The 19528-nt window shown below is 51.6% G+C and overlaps 1 protein-coding gene across 1 annotated transcript; it reads right to left on the minus strand.

Moving 5' to 3' along the window:
- Nucleotides 1-2033: 2033 nt before the first annotated feature.
- DBH (dopamine beta-hydroxylase) lies at nt 2034-16926 on the minus strand. Its single transcript, XM_009569501.2, has 12 exons — nt 16545-16926; nt 14134-14280; nt 12524-12781; nt 10970-11146; nt 10431-10533; nt 8742-8908; nt 7863-8006; nt 7711-7749; nt 6752-6811; nt 6067-6194; nt 5308-5467; nt 2034-2809 (listed from the first exon to the last, which is right to left on the minus strand). Exons 1-12 carry the CDS (start codon nt 16914-16916, stop codon nt 2675-2677), a joined length of 1890 nt encoding a protein of 629 aa, XP_009567796.2. The 5' UTR covers nt 16917-16926; the 3' UTR covers nt 2034-2674.
- Between the last annotated feature and the right edge of the window lie 2602 nt (nt 16927-19528).

Below are 19528 nucleotides of genomic sequence, written 5' to 3' on the forward strand. Positions count from 1 at the left end.
ACTGCAAATGAAGTGGTTTCAATTTTTGACTTTGCTGGAAACTCTTTTTCCCCAAACTGTAGTTCCATGCTGCCTGGAAATGAATTTTTTAAACAAGCACTACTGTTAATACAGCTGCAGCCTCCAAAGCTGCCATTTCTCTGGTCCCTTGCTGAGTCTGTCCCTGCTCTAATGAGTGTCACCTTGTCCTGGCCACGCTCTGGGCACCTGCTGCTGGGATGGGAGCACTCACTGGAGCCGTGGAGGGAAGGGGCAGAGGGCCCAGCCTTGCACCATGGATGCTCTGCCTGTTTCAGGGTTCTTTTGCACCAATAAATGGTTGGCTTTACCCAGAGGGTTTCCAGGCATGTTCTTCCCACCTCAGCAAGCACCGGTTCATCTCTCCGTCCTGTCTTGCTGTGATCACAGCCAGAGCTTCGGGTCCTGCTTTGGCAAAATGCTTCATTGCGTCTTCTAAGTTCAGAGGGAGTTAAAGCACCGCCTTGTGTTGCCTTCAGTGGGAAATGGCATCTTGAGCCCTTTAGAACAAACAGCCTTGGGGTGAGAAAATTTCAGTGCCTGCTTTGATTTTGTTTACGGTGCTCACGTGCTGTCAGCGTGCGATGGCTGTGCAGAAGGCAGGAAGGGGCTGATGCTCCCCAGACCCAAACAATGACCTTGTCCATTTGCGAGTGGCGAGAGTAAAGACAAGTCCCAGTTTTTAACTGTGATAATGCGAGTGTGTTAGCGCCCAGGGAGTGCTGCCAGTCCCGGGGCTTGAAATGAGGAAAACACGATAGTGTTGTGCATTGCGTTGATGTTTAAATGGAGAGAGATTCTTGTGTTGAGCCCCAGAGAATAAAAGAAGCTCCCAACAGCGAGTGCTGTTGGAATCTGGGCCCTTGGCGAGTGTGTGCGTGTGTAGCTACTGAGTTCGTAGGATAAGGAAAATAGTTTTATGAACGTGTTTTGGTCCACGATTGCTTTGTCACTACTATTTGTGTGCCCTCTGGGCAGCTCCCAGTACAGGCAGGAGCAGCTCAGCCTGTGGTCTAACCCCACCAGCCAAGGCACTGACGCACCAGGGTTGCCCTTGGCCACTGTTTGCTCTGCTGGCATTTTCCCAAGGGTCGTCTTGGAGGTGGTTCCTTTTAGCTGCTGACAGAGAGGGGGATACACCCCGAAGCTGAGCTGTGTGCTGCCAGCTCTGCAGCCTCTGGGAGCACAGATCCAGTCTCAGAGGTGTCAGGGAAGTTTTTTTTTGTTGCATGCATGCAGCCCATGAACCTCCCTGTTAAAGGGAAGGGTCAGCCGCTCCCAGCCTGTCCCCTTAATTGTCCCTTGCTCTGGTCCCTTGCTGGGCTCCATCTCCGGCGGCACAGCAAGGGCCTTATCTCTGCTGAAGCTTTCACCCGCCTGAAGAAGCAATCACACTGCATGCTTTCACTTTATTTCCCTTGACTAGGTTTGCTTGGTTTATGCCCTCTTTAGAGCTGATTTCAATTCTTTAGCCACATGCAACAAGCGCCATGGGCAAGAGTTTGAACTCTCGGATGCTTTGATTTTACTGGAAACATTAAAAACGAAGAGTGAGATGAATTTGTCTCTGAATAGGAGGTGATTGTGCTCCCTGGTTCTGCCCAGGGGGGAACATAGGAGGGACTGCGCTCCTGGCAGTTTGTCTTGGGGATAAATGAGGGACGAGGCACGTCTCCTCCCTGCCAAAGCCGGGGACCCATTGTGTGTCTGCGAAGATAATGTTTTGATTCAAAAAAGGCCTTTCTGATCTGTAGTCCTCTGACCTGAGATTGTCCCTTAAACCCGGGGTGGGCAGGTTTTGGCTGTCACCCTGCCCTGGATCCCACCAGCCCCAGGGCAGCGAGGGGCAGGCACCCACCCGGCTGCGAAGGACAGGCTCTCCTGCCACACCACTGGCCTTTCCTCTGCTCCTCCTGAGGATTTTCCCTTTGGAGCTCAACAGCAAAAAGCAATTTCATCTCTTTTTTTTTTTAACATCTAGGTATTTAATGGAGTCATTTTTCCTGCCAAAAGATTGGTCATCCCCCCCTTCGTGTCCCTCCCTGCCATCTCTCCCCCTTTCTAAACCCCATCACCGAAGTATCATTTGTTCTTGGCCATTGGCATCTGGTCGTGTCAAGACAAATAATCCCCAGCGCGGGGGAGTGGGAGGAGGAGCGCGTCAGGAGCCGCAGTCCCTGCAGCGGGAAGGCGAGCTCCGGGTGGGTGATGCAGCATCCCTCCCTGCCTCCATCCCTGCCACTGGTGCCGGCGTGGGAGAGCGCCCGTGGAGCCGCCCCGAGCTAAATGGGACCGTGGGGCACTGGGAAGGCTTCTATGTTGCTCCCACGCAGGTTTTTACTCCGTGCCTCAGTTTCTCTGCAGGGAAACAGGCTTCTCCCCACCTCCCTGGGGCCGTGCTGGGTTTGGCACAATAGCAAACCTTCACGTTATTATTCTGGGGGTGGAAAGCAGCATTACTCAAAACCAGGATTGCTAATAACGCTCTAAATATAGTGCTTTCCATCTCCAGAGTACTTTCTGAACTCTAGCTCGTGAGCCCTAACCCTCTCCGGAGACAGGGACCAGGGCAACGGCTTGCATCGCTGTGTGAACAGAGATGCTGAGAGAGCAATGGCACAATCTTCCCGTCGTGGTGGAAGGAGCAGGCATCACGTCAATCCCTCCTGAGCTCACCCAGGTTGACAGGGATGGGAGCAGCAGGTCGAGGGCCCAGGGTGGGTGGGCAGCGCGGGATGGGTTCCCGCAGCCTTTCTGTGATGGTGGGAAGCGGCTGCTTCTCCCACTCGCCCTGCAAGAAAGTTTGGCACCATGAGATCAAATCAGTGTTTTGATCAAATCAGGTACTTGGAGACTCCAGCTTTCTCCCCACATGTAAAAATGAAGTGACATTTAATATTTGAATTATTTAGCCTGAACCAGGATGTTTTCTTATGAAACGTTACTAATTATTTGTATTGCAGAAGCACCTACGCATCCCCTCAATGGCACAGACGTCTGTGGTTGCCCACATTGCACAAACCCACCGCGGTTAGGGAGTTTCCACCCCAAAAGTGTTACCCACCAAATCAGATGGAGACAACTTCAACCGGGGAGTTCCAATGACCCACTGTGCTCTTCACCCAGCCCTGAAAACTGCGCTCTCTCTCCAGGTATTGGCAGGAAGGTTGGTTGGAGGTGACATTTGCTGGGAGCCAACATTGTGTGTTCATGTGCAGCTGCTGCGAAACATGAGGGAGGCAGCAGCCTGGATGAAGTGCTGTGGGGCAGAGCCAAGGAAGGGCTGTCACAGCCTTTGGGGCTCAAGGTGACCACAGCCAGGACAAAATCCCCAGCTCCGTGCGTTTATGGGGACACTTTGTCTCGAGGATGCTCCCTGCAAGGAGCAAACTGACAGCACTGAGGGCTGAGCCCACCAGGCAGGATCTAGCTCAGACGTGACCTGTTGGCCCTGGTTAGTGGCTGGATGAGGTGCAGGCAGGGGCAGAGAGGGCAGAGGGGCTCAGTCTGGGCTGAGTGATGCTGGTTCAGTGATGCTACTCTTTGTCTGCCGGCTGTGTGCTCATGCTGAAACGTCAGCGAGAGGCTGAGCTGCAGCGTGAGCAGGAGGAGGAAGGTCTGGAGAGAAGAGGTAGAGCTCTGAGTCATCAGCAAGAAGAGGAAAGTTGAATTTATGCTTTCAGATTAAATTCCTTGTAATATGTCAAGCGAAATGGGCCAGAGCCTAAACCAGCACCAGGAAAACCCTGGGGAAGAGTGGACAGGAATGGAGGGATTATCCCAAAGCACGTGAGGAGTGACAGGAGAGGGGACAGCATAGCAGGGGAGCACCAGCTGGAGAAACTACTGTTTTCCTGTGACCTTTTGCATTTTAGGGAGCAGTTAAGGATGTTTAGGGTGCCCCTGCTGCAGGGCTTAGCCCTAGCCCATCTGCTGCAGCGGTCTGCCCTGGTGATACATCCCAATCCCTGTGCTTGCACCTTGATAGCATCCTGCTTTTGGGGTAGATAAAGCATTTGGAGTGTCTTGATCACTGTTGTTTTCAGTACCTTTGAGTGGAAATCTGGTAAAGAGAGCTCACCGTGAGCCTTTGCAGGTGCAGGGGACCTGGGGACGGTGATGTCCCTGCAGCTGCTTACAAGTGCTACCTTGGGAATTTGCTCAATAATTAACAGCACTCAGTCATTCCAGAAATCTCATCAGGTTTGGGATCGCTGAACTGCAAAAACACGAGCTTAATTAGGAGCTGGTGCTTTTTTCTCTTGGCAGAAACAGCGTGGAATAAATGAGACGTCTTAAAATTGGGCTCGCTCTGAAAACACCAGCAGAGCAGGAGGGGCAGCTCGGCTGCTTCGCCCTCACTGCGATTCTCATGACCCACTTTGTGGCAGCATCAGCTCTGCCCAGCTCGAGTCTCTTCCTCGTCACCCCCAACACCTCTCTGAGATCAGTCTGGGTCGTAATTAAGAGGCTTAATTCATAATTCTGCTGCTGCACAAAACTTCTGTGCCACTTCTGTCCCTGCAGCAGAGCTCTACATGGCTGAGAGGTGCTGGGTCTCCAGCTCCAGGGAACTTGAAAGGTTTCTTCCTCCTCCGGAGAAGACTTTGCCAAAGGGGTTTTACCAGAACAGGAAGCTGATGGTCCCTGAAATCCTGAAAAACCCTGAAAAAAGTGCTGTGGTGGGTAGCACTGGATCTGGACATAGCGTATCATGTAAGCGTATTACACCAATAAATGGTGTCAGGAGCTGATGGTGATAGGGACCATTGGTGTTTTTAAATCTTTGTCATCATTGTAGCCTGCTTTTTCTTTAAAAATCTCACCGCCTTCTATCTTTCACGTTTTGCTGGGTCACTGCATCAGGAGGCTGCACAGATGCTGCACGTAATGAGCTCGCTCTGATGGGGCCTGATGCGATTTGCTAAAGTTGTAAAAACCACCTTGATTTCACCTCAGTTCTGGACCTAGCCCTGCTTTAACGCTCAGCAAAAGCAGCTTCAAACCCTCTTTATACAAATTCACTTCCGAATTGAATCTGGCTGAGTGCATCCGCGGTGCGCTCGTGCTGTATTCTTTTAAGCACCAGGTTTGCGTTGGGCTCATGTCTCGCTGGGTTCCCCATGCCGTTCCAGCTCCCTGCCCTGAGCCCAGTGGGTGCAGCCGTGTCCTGAGCACTGGAGACCTGACCCATCTCATTAGGGTCACCCTGTTGAGCTCTGTTGAGCTGCTTTTTTACCTACGGGTGGGAGTTTTGCTGTGAAGCTTTGATGGTCAACCTGTACGTACCGGGAACCGGATGGCTGAGGATTTGTTGCAGTGCATCGAGATGGGAGCAAAGTCGTAGAGGGATTTCAACACATCTCTGTTGAACGTGTTCCAGGGGACAGAGTAAAATTGCTGTGGGACGGAGACCTGTGGGCATGTGCAGACTTCCTCATCGTTAAACCTGGGGCAGGAGAAACGCCACACTGAAACGCAGCAGGGTTGTCCCCTTTCAGCACTTAGTGGGTCTAATTCCTTCCTGCCTCAAGCTCAGCCTGGAACAGCTCTGAAGTTGGTGCTGGGAGAGCCGTGTGCAGCTGGCACTTGGAGGGGAAGATTTGGGACCAGCCAGACTGCCCGTAAGTAGGACACCCCGTGCAAGGTCAGCATCTTATTGTGGGCGAATGACCTGCATCCTGCTCCGTTGGTAGGGATTCTTGGAATCTGCCTTGGGTTATAAGAAGTATTTTGCACATAAGTGCTTGGCCATGTGCTGAATCTTGCAGGGAAGTCCCTGCCTGGGAAACTTCTCCCTTCCTGGTGCTTCTCACCTTAAAGCCCTGGATTGGGCTGTGTGCTCTGAGCGCAGGGGAGGGCAGGACTGTGCTCCAGCATGCAGATACAGCTCCTAAAATCCACACTGCCTGAGTGCCGTCACACCCCTACAGCCCAGCCAGGGCCTCAAACGCCACTTTTTAATTTATTTTTTTTTCCCCGGTATTACTAGCAAAGGGCTCTGCAATGGTTCCTCTCTGCTGAGCGTCACCGTGCACAGCCCAGTACCTGTTCACGAGGTTGAAGTATCGGTGCAGGTAGCCGGGATCCACAGCGCTTTTGCACAGCTCCAGCTGTGTCTGGGGGTAGTAGTGCACGTAGTTCACGCACATCTCCTCCAGGATGCCAAACCCGCCCTGCGGCACAGACACAACCCTGCTGGCAGCGGGGTCCAGCTCACATTTCTATGTACACGCATGCACACACTCATATACACACCCCTGCAGGTGCATGGGATGGGCAACACTCTGCTCCTCTGCCCACCCACTCTTTATGCAAGGAGAGGCATGTATGGTTTACATTAAAATGCAGATTTCCTATAATCCCTCTGCTATATTTAGCTTTGTCCCTGTTGATGGTACCTCTGACAGGCTCTATTTTTTTTTTTTGCTGCCTATATACGAAAATAACATGCACTGTCAAAAAATGCCACTTCTCTTTAATTACAATTAATCCCCGGTGGAACAGTTTGTGATGGGAATTAGAGTGACACATGCTTCTGCTCAATTAGCACCTTAGCATCCCTTCTGCAGGCAGCAGAATCTTGTGAGTTCGCTTCTTTACTGCCTTCCCTCTGGTTTCTAGCTGCGACTTAGCTCGGGTTCATGCAGGTACCCACCTTGTGGGTGCCCCCAACCCCGGGGCGAACAGCCACCAGCCCCACAGGGGCAGGTGAGATCGCCCCTGCACTCACCACGGTGGCTCGACTCCGGTCTTCTGTATTGTATGTGCAGGTCGTGATGAGTTCATCACCCTGGAGAGGTTTGAACACAGACACGAGTAGGTGTGAGAATGCAGAGCAGAGTTTCCCCTCTCCGATCAGCAAATTGGAGGATCAAGGAGTTTGTAATGTAGCAGATCTCCACTCTTTGTAGCGGTGCCAGCCCACGGGCAGCCTGTTTCCCCACGAGCACCAGCTGCGGTGCCACAGGAGCACTTGATAAACGTGCATCCCCTGGGGAGATTCCGTAGGGCTGTATCCTAAGGACAGTGTTTCCTGCTTTCCTCGCTTTTTAAGAATTTCTGCAGGGCTAAAGCACTCAATGCATTTAGGCAACATTTTTGAATTGCCAAATCCGTACCTAACTTGATGGCACAACTGCCTCCCCTCTGCGGTCAGTGCCGGGGCCAGAGGGGGACACCCCGGAGCACAGCTCTGGGATGGTTTCAGTGGGTGCTGAGGCTTTTGGGCAGCCTTCTGGGGCACAACAACTCCTGTAGGTGCCCTCTGCTTTGCAGCTGGGTCCTTCCTCACCCCAACAGCCCTGGGGCACCCCCAGCCTCTGTTTTACCACCTACTCCCACCGTGTTTGCTGCTGAATCGCTTCCTCTCCGTGTGCGGAGCAAGGAGAGAGGGGGCATCTCCAGTGCATGCATGGTTTGCTCTTACCCTCAAGGAGCCTCCCTCTGGAAGAGGATGCCCAGCTAAATTAGCTGCTTAGTTTACCTCCAGGCACAGTTTTGTTGCCCGTACACTGGTTTCGTGCCCTGGTGCCCCCAGGGTATGTGCACAGGACAGAGCCCGCGGAACACCGCTGCTGGCAGTACAAGGGGTGAGGTGGCTCAAAGGACTCGGGGGTTCTCAGGGCTGCAGTGTCAGGGGAAGGTCTCATACTGTTTGAAAGCCACCAAGGTTTTTTTGGAGCCACTCACTGGAAAAACTGCAACCAGCTCCTTCAGCATGCGGATCTCCTGGGAGAGAAGGAAAGAGGCTACATCAGAGCAACACCGTGGTGGTGTACCCAGGACAGCTCTGCAGGTGAAGTCCAGATGGGACCACCAACCGCCCCTGCAGCCCCGTGTACCTGGAAGTGAGGGCTGTAGTGACCATCGGCGTTAACAACCTGCCGTTCTCTCCCTTCCCGGGACAACACTGTCACCACTTTTCTTCCTGCCAGGTGAGTGTGGAGCTGGGAGGCGAAGATGCGGATGCCGGCAGCGGGCAGAGCCTGCGGGAAGGACAGTTGAAGCCCCCATGCTCAACCCCATCCCACTCTCCTCCCGCTCAGCCCCATGCTGTACACTCAGGACCAGCCGTCCCTGTGCTGATTCCTGCCAGAGGGGTTTGAGGATTGCTGTTCCCTTGGGCCAGCGTAAAATTGAAGTCCCTGCCGAGGGACAGATGCTTGATCTATTGCCAAATCAAATGTATGTGCTGCTGTGCTCTAAGTCAGCAGGAGCAGCTGAGCAGACACCGCTTGCTTCCTTGCATTCGTTAGCGATGGCACAAATGATTCCTTTTGGGTAAACCCTACAAAACCATCCACTAAAACTTCCCTGAGAGCAAATGTGGGCATTTTGAAACCATACTTGAGAGAGCTCTTGGGGAGCTCCTTGGAAGCAGAGACCAATCTTCCCATCTCCGAGGGGGAAAGCACTGCTGGGGCACTGCCAGCTTGGCAGCAAGTTTTATGAGAATGGTACCCTGGGGAGCTGGAGCAGATGGCTCCCCAGGAGAACTGCTTTGAGGGGGATGCAGCACATCCCAACCAGCTGCTCTCTGTTTGTTGTACAAGGCAGATTTTTTTTTCTTTCCAGCACAAACTCACAATAAGGGGTTCAGGGATTTTAGAACTGGGAATCCAGAGCTCGGTGCAGTATCACTGCTGCCTTGGCCCTGGGAAAAGCCATTTGCAATCTCTCTTCTCCGAGGCAAAGCCAGGATGGAGAGGACGGGCACTCACCAGCTGGGTGCATTTGTCGGTGCAGTACCCTGTGAGGATGAAAGAGCCCTCTCCCGGGGGAATGGCCATCACTGGCGTGTAGACCAAGCCCAGCTCCATGATGCCGGCGTCGTAGCGTCGCAGGGTGGCCGTGTAGTAGAGGCGGATCCCCGAGGAGTCGCGGCGACCTGGCGGGTGAGAGGACGAGGCTGCGAATCACTGCGGGAGAAGTAATGGCTGCTGGGACAAGGTCAGGCATGAAAAATTACTCTCCTGCAGTGGATGTGGGGAGAGGTGTGCTGGCCTCTCGCTCACAACTTTCTTCATGTGTGCAGTTCTTATTGATTGTAAATCTTATATATATTCATGCAAGTATCTATTGAGTGGCCCCAAACATGTTTCCTAGAGAGGTCAGTGACTTGAGGTTGAATTGCTCCCAAGAGAGGTAAGGAGCACCTCTGAAGAGCCCAAAGCAGGGCAGATCATGGGGTATTTTGGAGAACTCTCTCAGAAATGTGGCTCATTGCCTCTTCTTTGACTGATACACCTAGAAAGCTAAGGCTGTGCTATTAATAGGGGCCTGGAAGGAGGAGACGAGCCTATGGAGCAAGTACTCCTTGCATTTGGAAAGCTTCTCCTCTCTCTTCATTTGTGATCTCTCAACTTAACCTGCCTCAAGGGGCTGCTGGGAGCTCAAGAAAACCCTGTGCCCATGATGTGCCCCGGCAATGCTGACCGTGGGGCTGGCAGAAGCAGCAGTGAGCTCTGCTGAGCTGCAAAGCCGAGCTCTGGCTCTCATTTCCCGCCCAGCTTTGCCTGCAACGGGAAAGGGCACGTTCAGTAGGTCAGATGGGGTTCAAGCTGGCTTGGAACTTCTGTCTCTGGGCTGGAGCCCACCCAGGAATAAGAATAACACGGGAAACACAATTGGTTAACAAGCAAAAGCAATGAAATTATGAAAGACGTGAGCTCCGTATTTATAGATGTGTTTCTTCTCAAGTTGCTGAATGTGCTATGATTGATCTACAGTACATATGCTCTGGTCTCCTAAAAATATACTTTGGGTAGTCAAGAAGATACTTGTTTTTATGTAAATGAAGAAACTGGGTTGTTTGGAATCCTTATTTTTTTTTCAAATGTGTCTCCTGACAATGTTATCGAAGCAGGAGTACCAGTGAAACATCTACATTCCCCCATCCCCAGCCGGGCTGGTGCTGTCTCTCCGGTGACTTTGGCACTGCTGTTGCTCTTGGCTCTGAGCTCAGACCCACCGCCACCACCTTGCAAAGAAATTAGAGGGATATACTGTGACGAGCCCGACTAAATCATGGTGTTGCCTTGGAGCATAGCCGTGCAGGAATGGTGTGTAGGGGCGGCTTCTGCATGAGGCATGGTGGGCTTGACCAGGCTCCCTTCCCTGAACATCCCTTCCTGACGCTGAGCATGCACGAGGATGAGTCCAGGCTCTGGTGACGATGGCTTTGCTGAGACCAGAAAGGCAGCAGCACAGTGGGACTTTAATTTATTCCTCCTACCAGTGCAGATCTGGACCGTGAAGCCTCCAGAAAATTGCAAACAGGGATATGATTTTGGCCAAGTTTTTTTCTGTATGAAGTCCTCCCCGGCAGGGTGGCAGTCTCTGGTGTTTCCCCAGCTCCTCTGCCACTGCCTTGCTGCGGAGCCACTGGGAATGGTGACTTGTCGGCTCACCTTGGAACACCAGGGGGTTATGGTAATGAATCTCAAGGCGCAGATATCTGGAGGAGCCTGGGCCACCAAAGGCAAGACCCGCTTCTTCAGGGTAGTAGAAAGCCTGGAAGCAGAGGGAAGGTGTTAGGGGAGGAGTGGGGTGGCTTTTCTGGGGACAAGGCTGAATATGCTAAGGGAAATATCTGGGTATAATCCTGACTCCCACCACGGGCTGAGGGACGTGACTTGTGCTCTTGGTTGTGTGGGGTGAACTGGTCTTGCTTCCAAAGGCTCCTTGCATGCCATCATGCAGATGCCACGGCATAGCCACTGAGACAGGGCATCACACATGATTTATGGCACCAAGGAGGTGGGCTGGGCTGAGGTGGAAACTCAGGGGGGGCTCAGACAGGGCTGGACACAAACCCCAGCAGAGGCTAGGGTTGGGGCAGCCCCCATGGGACAATTCCAAGATGGGATTGGGAAGGGTTGGGAGGCGGCAAGAAAGTGCCTGGGAGAAAAGCTTTCACCAGGGGTGGCAGGTTCTGTCTCACACCCACCTGTGCTCCCATGGCCCATGCTGCAAGCACATGCCTACAGTAGTTGAGCCGGTCTGGCTTCATCTTGGAGTCGCAGGGCCCGTTGTAACGGGGAAAGCTGTCGAACTCAGCAGCACACTGGAAGACTTCCATGTGGTGGACCAGGGCTTCGTTGCCTGCTGTGATCACTGGCTCGTACTGCAAAGTGGTTCCCAAGAAGGAGGATCAGGTTAAGACCGTTTGCAAAGAGCCCATCCCTGGGGGCTGCTGTCTGTGCAAGATCCACAAGGAGCCCAAGGCAGGTATGTCTGCTCTCCACTAATGACTGGGAGATGGTTTCTGGGGAGGGAAGGTTGCTCTGGGCATGAAACACCGAGGACCAAGAGTTCTTGGTTGTCTTTGGGTCTAACTCAGAGTCCACCAAAACCCACAGGGCAACATCTCATCCCTTCTCCACCAACCGATTCACCTGATCAGCAGCAAATCCTGGCCTGCTTCTTGATGACTGAGTCATTTGCATGTTTTGCAGGGCTGAGGTGACTTTGGTTCTTCCTAAAGAGGGTCCTGGACATGTTATGGTAGCTCTGCCAGCAGTGATTGGATTTTGTTTCTACTCAACAGCTGTTCAGGGCATGGGGGTATGGGTAGAAAGAGTGACTTCAAATAAACCTGAGGAGCAGCTCTGGCTAAAAGCACCAGCTGTAGAAATGATCTGCAGCAGCGGGAAGGTATCAGGAGTTACGCACTTTTTACTTACACACAGATGATTCATTTCACACCATCTGTTGACGAGAAAATCCTCCTTGTGAGTTTTCCTTTGCAGCATCCTCTCTCCCGTATAAATCACTAAGCGCCCGCTTTGGCTCATGTGTTATGTTTTCCCTCTTCCCGGTGCGTGGTTTTGACTCTGGGTGTGCCAGGTCATCTGCTGAGCCACCTCTGAGCCTGCCGGGGTGATGTTCTCCCAGCAGCTTGTGACGGGCCCTCAGACTAGTGTTAGGATACTTGACACTGCAAGTTTTTCTTCTCCTCGTTTGGGGAGGCGACCCAGGGATGTGCAACACAACTCGGCAATGCACCCAAACTACGTTTATGTCTGTAATTGTGGGGTTTTTTTATGGACAATGCCTAATCTTTTAGAAGCCGGTTCATATCATGGCTCGCTCTGCCCTCCTCTCTCACCATCCCTGTTCCTTTGTTTCCCAGGTTTAGATATTCCTCGTGGCTCACCATGTGCCATAATCCTGCTGTGGGTCTGTCCTTGATGGCTACAACTTTGCCTTCTGCAAGGCAGCTGCTGTGAGCCTTCCCTGATACCTGTCTGTTGTGTCAGATGGAAAGTCACCAATCTGCCACCTCCTGGTGAGAAACTTCTGATTTTGGATTATCTAGGAGACACGAGGATGCTGCTGGCTGATGGGATGGCTCTGGGAGATGTTTTGGTACTATGTTGTGGGTCTGAAAACCTCTCTGTGAAAGGGTAGGAAAGACGTGGACTTCCCAGAATGGCTAAATGTGAACACGATTGCTGATCTGCACTGGGGAGATCTGATCTGCACTTCTCCTGCCTCTTACCATGATAATGTGATGTTTGAGGAAGCCCTCTGGAAGCTCTGCCATGTAACACCAGTAGGTTGTCTCCTGGCTGGGAATGATAATATCAGGGGCCCTTATCTCCATGGTCTTCATGTCACTGGGCAGTTCAGGGATGGTGATGTTGGGCTTTAGCAGCTGCACCCTCTGCAATCCCCTGTGGATGGCAGAGATGTTGATGGCTTGGAGGGAATGGACTGGTTCCTCCAGGATCCCATAGATAAGGTGCACGGTGCCATCCTGAAGCAAGAGCAAAGTATATCAGGTAGTTTTTCATGCAGGAACATGAACCGCGTGGACTATTAGCACCAGTATTGGTGGCATGAACTCAGGATTGGCCCTTTTGACCCATCCCTAGGTGGGAAGACACCTTGACTTCACCAGTATCTCACTTTGCTGTGGTGTCCCGGGAAGACTGTAGATTTGGGGGCATTTCTTTGCCTGACATGAGCACAGAGGATTCCCTATCAGTTGGGAAAGCCTGAAAAGTTTTCCCTAGATGGCATCAGTTCCATAATGGAAACAACTCTCTTCTCTTTCGGAGCCCCTCGTACACTCTGAGCTTCAGGCTGGGACAACCACATTGGTTAAGGGCTCATCCCACCCTGCAGCCTGGCCCCAGTAATAGCCATAGGCAGCAGCCTGGGGAGGAAAAGCAGAAACAAAACTTCTCCCTGAAATCCTCCCTTTTGCCCAGCTTCTCTTGGTGGGTACCACAAGAACCTCTGCTGAAAGCGAGGAAGGTGCTTTTGAACCCAGTGAGCTCTGGACAGGAGATAAGGAGGAAAGGAAAAGGGGAATATATTTATCTTAAAGGATCAGAGAATAAAGACCTACAAGTCTTTTCCTGGTTCACACAGATTTTTTTCCTCCAGGGCTCTCTGTGCCTTGGCAGACAGCAGTCGTTTCTCGGCACAAGACAGGCTTTTGAAAACCAGCAACAAAAACTCAAGGACACTCTGTGCCCACGTTGGCTTTAAAATATCCTGTCCGTCAAAGACTTCCATCTGAAATGAGCCTCGCACCGATTCCTGCCCACGCTTGAGGTCCATGGCTGACACCCTGAAGCTCTTTGACATCCCCATTTGGAAAGTTTCCCCCAGCTACCATCTCATGGGGGTGTGCTGAATGCAGACCGAGAGCGACTTCACCGAACCACACACAAGCGCTCCGCAGCGGCTCTATTCACCATCCCTTTGCTCCAGCTCCTGCCACAACTCTCCTTTTTGCCTCCCATTGAGCAACAGCAACAGCAACACCTCTTTGTGACACTCTAAACAGTTGGCTCCAGACTGGGTATTTATATAGACCTAACACATGCTTAGCAGGAGCAGATGATGCAAACGAGCTAAAATCTACACTTTATAAAGGTTTATAAGGGGTTATAAATAGATCGTGCCAAACATTACTCACGTCCGAGGACTGACATCTGTAGCACACTTCCTTTCTGCCTTAGACAGTGGAAATACCTGATGCTATCCTTGAAATGAAGTGTTGTTCCGGTATAACCATGCAAGTGAGGGGTTGGAGCTCTGCTCCAGGGCTGGGGTGGGTCTAGGGAGTGCTATAGCGGGATGAGGGTGATGCTGTACCTCTATAAGGTAGTCCTTCGGGTCACAGGTGCTGAAGGCTCTTCTGAAGAGGAGGTAGAGCCCTTTGGGAGCCTTCCGAGCCCCGAGGAGCTGGTAATCCTGCTGGGAGTCCATGTGGAGCTGCCCCTTGGCATCACTCCAGGCATCCTATGGGAGGAAGAGCACCCTGCTAGACTGCGAGGCTCTGCTGGCCCCATTCAGCCCAAGCAGCCCATGGCAGTGACCTCCAGTGGCTGTGCGGTTCTCCTTCTGTTCACCCTGTGGCTGGCTTGCCTCTACGTCCTAGAGAGAGAGGGAGCTCGTGTTTTGGTTGCCCCATGCTCCCACAGCCCATGGGCAGAGCCGTGTCGGCAGGGCTCTGCCGTGAGACCCTTGGTGCTCAGCACAGGCTGACCTGTGAAATGCTTGAACCAGCATTAACATTCTGCAGAAAGACCTTTACAAGTTGAGATGCGACTTGTGGAAAGGAAAGTCTGCAGGGACACATGAAATTGTTGCATCTGTGCTGTGTTTTGGGTGTATTTGGGGAGGTGACCTTCTAGGGGGTGGGGGCAATCGCTCTCCAAGACCCTTGCCCCAAACCATCTTCCCTCAATTCAAGGTGAGGCCCTTGCTGGGCTGTAACGTCAGCCCTAAAAATTGCTACCCCTCTTCAAAATCCTTAATTTGTTGTGGCCAGATTGCTCTGATGGCCCAGCGAGGCCCTCCAAAAACTGCACGTTGGTGGTGATGTTGACAAAGTCACACCGAGAAGCAAAGCAGAAGGTTAACCTGTGCTTAAGGACTTGAAGGTTTGGAGTAGAAAACCCTGCAATAATTAGGATTTGAACATTTTTGTCCTGATCTTTTGCATCTCCTGTTGATATCTTATTGTTTACTGAGAAAAGGCGCCTACAAAGTACCTCGCTATATGTGCACAAGTGGCATAAGTTCTCTTATCTTGGGGGAAGGAACAGAAGAAAAAGAATAAAGCATCTTGGCATCATTTCAGCTGGAAATATAGAGTGATATTTCAAGAACATATTGTTCTTAGAGCGGCAGAGTAAAATCAGCTCCATGAAGCTAGCATGACATTTGTTTTCATAGGAGTATGGAGTGCAAATTAATCTCATAGTAGATGGGGGGCTAAGCAAATTTGGATCCTTTTAACAGCTGACATACTTATCCAGAAGAAAGGCTGCTGGGAGAGAGAAAACCAGGACTGGAGAGATTTATAGAAATCTCCTCGCAGAATACTGTTCGGCACCAGCTGAAGGAGAAAGCCCAAATGCTGCCCAGTGCTTAATTCAGCGCTGTTTGCCTTTCGGTGAGCTCAGGAAGGCAGATTAGAAATGATCCTTTATGCTTTTTTTAACATGATGCTGTGATGCGCTGTGGCATTCGGGCCACCACACATCCTGAACGGCTGGTAATTAGCAGGAAAACAGTACAGATAATAAGCCCTGCTTTTCATCCTTTCATTACGCTGCACATCATATTGTGGCTCATTGTGAAAGAATGTATTTTATGGTTAATTTGAAGTAAGCAGAGAGGTAAAATTTAACTTACTGGAAAGCCTCACATGGGGAAAAAAAGAGAATTGCTTTCTGCAGCCAAGCACAATCGCAATAATTCTAACGTGGTGCTGTGGGGATAGGGAGCTGATGGAGAGCACCAGGGTGGCTACTGTAACTGCAGTCCTGGTGGAAAGCCAAACCAAACGAGAACCTGGACAAATGGACTGCGTTAGAGAGGGCAGAGATTTGCAGCAGCAATACCAGAGTGCCGAGCTAGGACTGAGTTCCCCCTGATCTGTTACCACCAGGCGTTCACCCCCCAAATACATTTGCATGTTTAATTTCCTTTAACACCACGCTGCTGGCAAGCAGCCGTTGGGTTGGGTTTTTCTGTGTCCTGCTTGTCTCTGCGATAGCATCGAAGGCGATTCGCGTCTGGGTTATTGGTGCTGGCAGGAGCAACCTTTCTGGCTGATAATTTTTGCACTGTCTCAAAGTCATCAGTGGGAGCTGTGGCTAATTTTTGATGTGACTGACAGCAGCACAAGTGTATCGAGGTGTTGATGCATCCTGCATGTGTGAGTGTGAGCTGGTCTGTACAACCACCTGTAGGAGCTCTTTGCAGCAAAGAACAGCAGACACATCCACTTTCTGGTTCCATTCAGCTTCGCTGATGTGTTGCTGTATTTATTCTTTCCTCTTTAGGTTTAAGATCCTACACCAAGCCCACTGTGTAGAGTGGTTGCCGCTGGGATAGAAACCCTCAAGCCCTTTTGGACTCCTTCCACCTGCAGAGTGGGAACAGTCCAACACGCATTGTGCCCTGGACCAGCCCCGCTCTTACAAACCACAAACCAGATTCACCCGCTGGGAGGCAGCCCCAAAAGCAGCAGTGCAAACACATGAGCGACTCACCCCAAAATAGGAATTGTGCCCATCGCTCCAGAGCACGGCCAGGTCCGCATTCTCGAACTCGCCCCTGTCCGACATCCCGAAGAGGAGCCCAAACTGCAGGTGCTTGATGAGGAGCTGGAAGTGCACGACTTGCTCAGGGTAGCTGATGTTCCAGGAGAGCTCAAGCAGCCCTTTGGGATCAAGGGGCACCTTGTAGGGAAAATCATTCCTGCGAGGTACCGAGCCCTGCAGGGCTGCCATCAGGATGATCAGGAACAACATGACCATGCTGAAGTATATGGATGCCACTTCCCGCAGCTTGAAGCTGGGGCAGGAGCAGGGCTTGCTCCTGAAGGTCTGCATGACGGCACCCGCACGCCTGGCTTTGCCCATTTATGTGCTGGCCCTCCTGTGCAAGCTGGGTAAGCGATACTCTTTAATTGCATTTGGTTGTTGGGAAATTGGATTGTTGTATTGACCCCCCCACTGCTGGCCAAACTCTTGTCATTCGCTGCCTCCCCTTAATTGGCTCTAATTGCACATGGACATTATCAATAGCAATTGAATTTGACTGGGCTGATGTTATTCACTCTTAAATCTTCCTTAACGGCTGGAAAGGGCTGTTTATTTGCAAAATGTTCTTGCTGAATCTTGCGTGGATGCGCTTGGTCCTGCTTGCCGTGCCTCTCTACAGCCAGCCCTGCCTGCGCTCTGCAGGGTGGAAGCTCCGGGACAGCCCCAGGAGCAATCCCAGCCACAGCTCAACACGTTCCCCAGACTGGGATCACTCACCACCAGTAAGTTGGCCAGACTATGCAGGATCAAACTGACAGGTCAGCTGTCTGATGGACAGAGTCCTGGTCCCGTTCTCTGCTCATGCCCTGCAGGGTGCAGGTTGGGGGATTATTCTCTGCATCCTTGTTTTGCTTTTGCTCCTCTGAGTAGCCACACAGGTTGGTGTTTTGCAGATATGGTTACTTAAGTGCACTCAGAGGACCTCGTGGCTCTCCCCCAGCCCTGTTGCGGTGCGATGCTCAGGCTGTGCTGAGGTCTGAGCTGCACCACAGGGACCCGTCCAGCTCCATATTCCCTCCCAGCGACACTGCCAATGGCACAGAGACCGAGGAGGCCTTTCTGTGTTTATTTATTTTTGGAGAATGGCCTATCTGGGGACACGTCTGCATGAGATATTATGGAAAGCTGAGCCGAGTCAAGCGACTCGGAGCCTTTAGTCACTGCTGGGCTTAAAATGAACCTCTCTGAGCTGGTTGCGGCGGTATTTGCTCTTGTGGGTGTCAGAGCAGGTCCCCAGGGAGAACCTGAGGAGAGGACATGTCCTTCCTGCGGTTTGGGTGGTGGCAATGGTGCTTTCTGCTCCAGCAAGCCAGCCCAAGAACTCAGCTGGAGACAGCGTGGGAGATGGCTGTTCTCCTCCCATCTCAGCCTCTATCCGTTTTTTAACCTGTTAATAATAGTTTTACATGTAATCGTGATCACACCTCCAGGAAAATGCTGCAAGAGTTTATTATAGCAGGATAGAGCCAGCCTGGCAGAGCTGAGCTGATGTCCTGGAGTCTCACAGGGTCTTTCCTGTGCACTCCAGCATTGGAGAGAGCCCCACAGGCTCCCAGCAGGCAGGAACAGAAAGGGTACAAACCAGAGCAGAGTCACCCCACCTTGTTAATGCTCAAAGAAATCATGGAAGAAAATTAGAATGAATGGCACATTATGAGCAGCGTGCTGTATCGCTTACTGGAGTGCCTTGGAGGATGCGGGGAGCATGAACGGACTCAGCGGTGACGGTTGGAGGAGGCAGGTGATGGGGACTGCAGCGAGGAATCGCACTTACTGCTAGGGAGTGCAAACTCCTTCTCCTATCCTCCTCCAAACTACCCCTGGGAATGTATTGACTGCAGAGGGCACCTTGGGGACTGAATTCACTTTTCCAGGTGGAAAATTACAGTTTTGGTTAATATCTGTCATGGGAACTGAACACAGCCCTTCTCAGCCTCCTCCCCTAGCAGCTCCAGGCTGCTCTTCTCCCAAAATCCAGCAGCACCAGGGAATACCTCCCTCATCCTGGTGACCCCATGGGCTTTGCAGTGTTGGCATTGCCCAGATTTCACCCCAGAGAGCATCTGTGAGAAACAAGAGCCTAGGAGTGGTGTCCTGGTTCTCTGGTTGCGTGGCTGCTGAGGACGTGGTGACCCAAGTGGAGGTGAAGGTCCCTGTCCGCTTGCATTTTCCTCCTGGGAGTTCCTCAGTGGTGCAGTACAGAGCTTAACACTGGTGTCCAGCACCCAGGGTGTGCTTCTCCTTTCAGATGGGACTACTCTGGGATGGGACAAGGGGAGAGTATCTGCCCTGCACTGGTTATTTAGGTAATTATCCCATGAGGTTGAGTATCTCAGCAATCGGAAATCGAATGGGAGGTGCTGCAGGCTTTGAGATTTGTTCGTTTGTTTTCTAATGATTCAATTAGCGCAAAGGAGCCCTGCTGGTGGGCAGGGCCTTGTTTGAGCTCCCAGGCATGAAGTAACACTGACAGTGTTTGAAATATTTTCCCTGCAAAGCTAAATGCAAGAAAAAACTCTAGTTGCGCCTGAACAGCCAGAAGTGAAACCCTTCTCCTTTCTCTCACCTTCATGTGATTTATTTCTGGCGCATCCAAACCCAGCACGACATTAAAGCAAAGGTAAGGATCCTCATACACAGCCCAGCTCCTCTTCCTCGATGGTTTGGCTTCCACTGATGTCCCGCCTGGACCTTTAGTGATGTTAAATATTTGTTATTTCTTTGCTTTCCTGGCAGCTGGGACTTTGGCTCCAGTTTAAAGCTATCTTTTGTCTCCCCCTTTCCCCCTTCTCATTTGTTTGAATTCCGGTGCCTTCTTTTTCGTTTATTAGCTTTCCTACGTTAATTGGAATTATAATGAGCAGCCTCAAGTTCTTTGATACACACACACACTGCCTTGCTTTAGTCTTGGAGTTTGCGGTCTTGTTTTA

This window comes from Cuculus canorus, chromosome 19, assembly GCF_017976375.1.
Source record: "Cuculus canorus isolate bCucCan1 chromosome 19, bCucCan1.pri, whole genome shotgun sequence".
In the NCBI taxonomy this organism is placed as follows: Eukaryota; Metazoa; Chordata; class Aves; order Cuculiformes; family Cuculidae; genus Cuculus; species Cuculus canorus.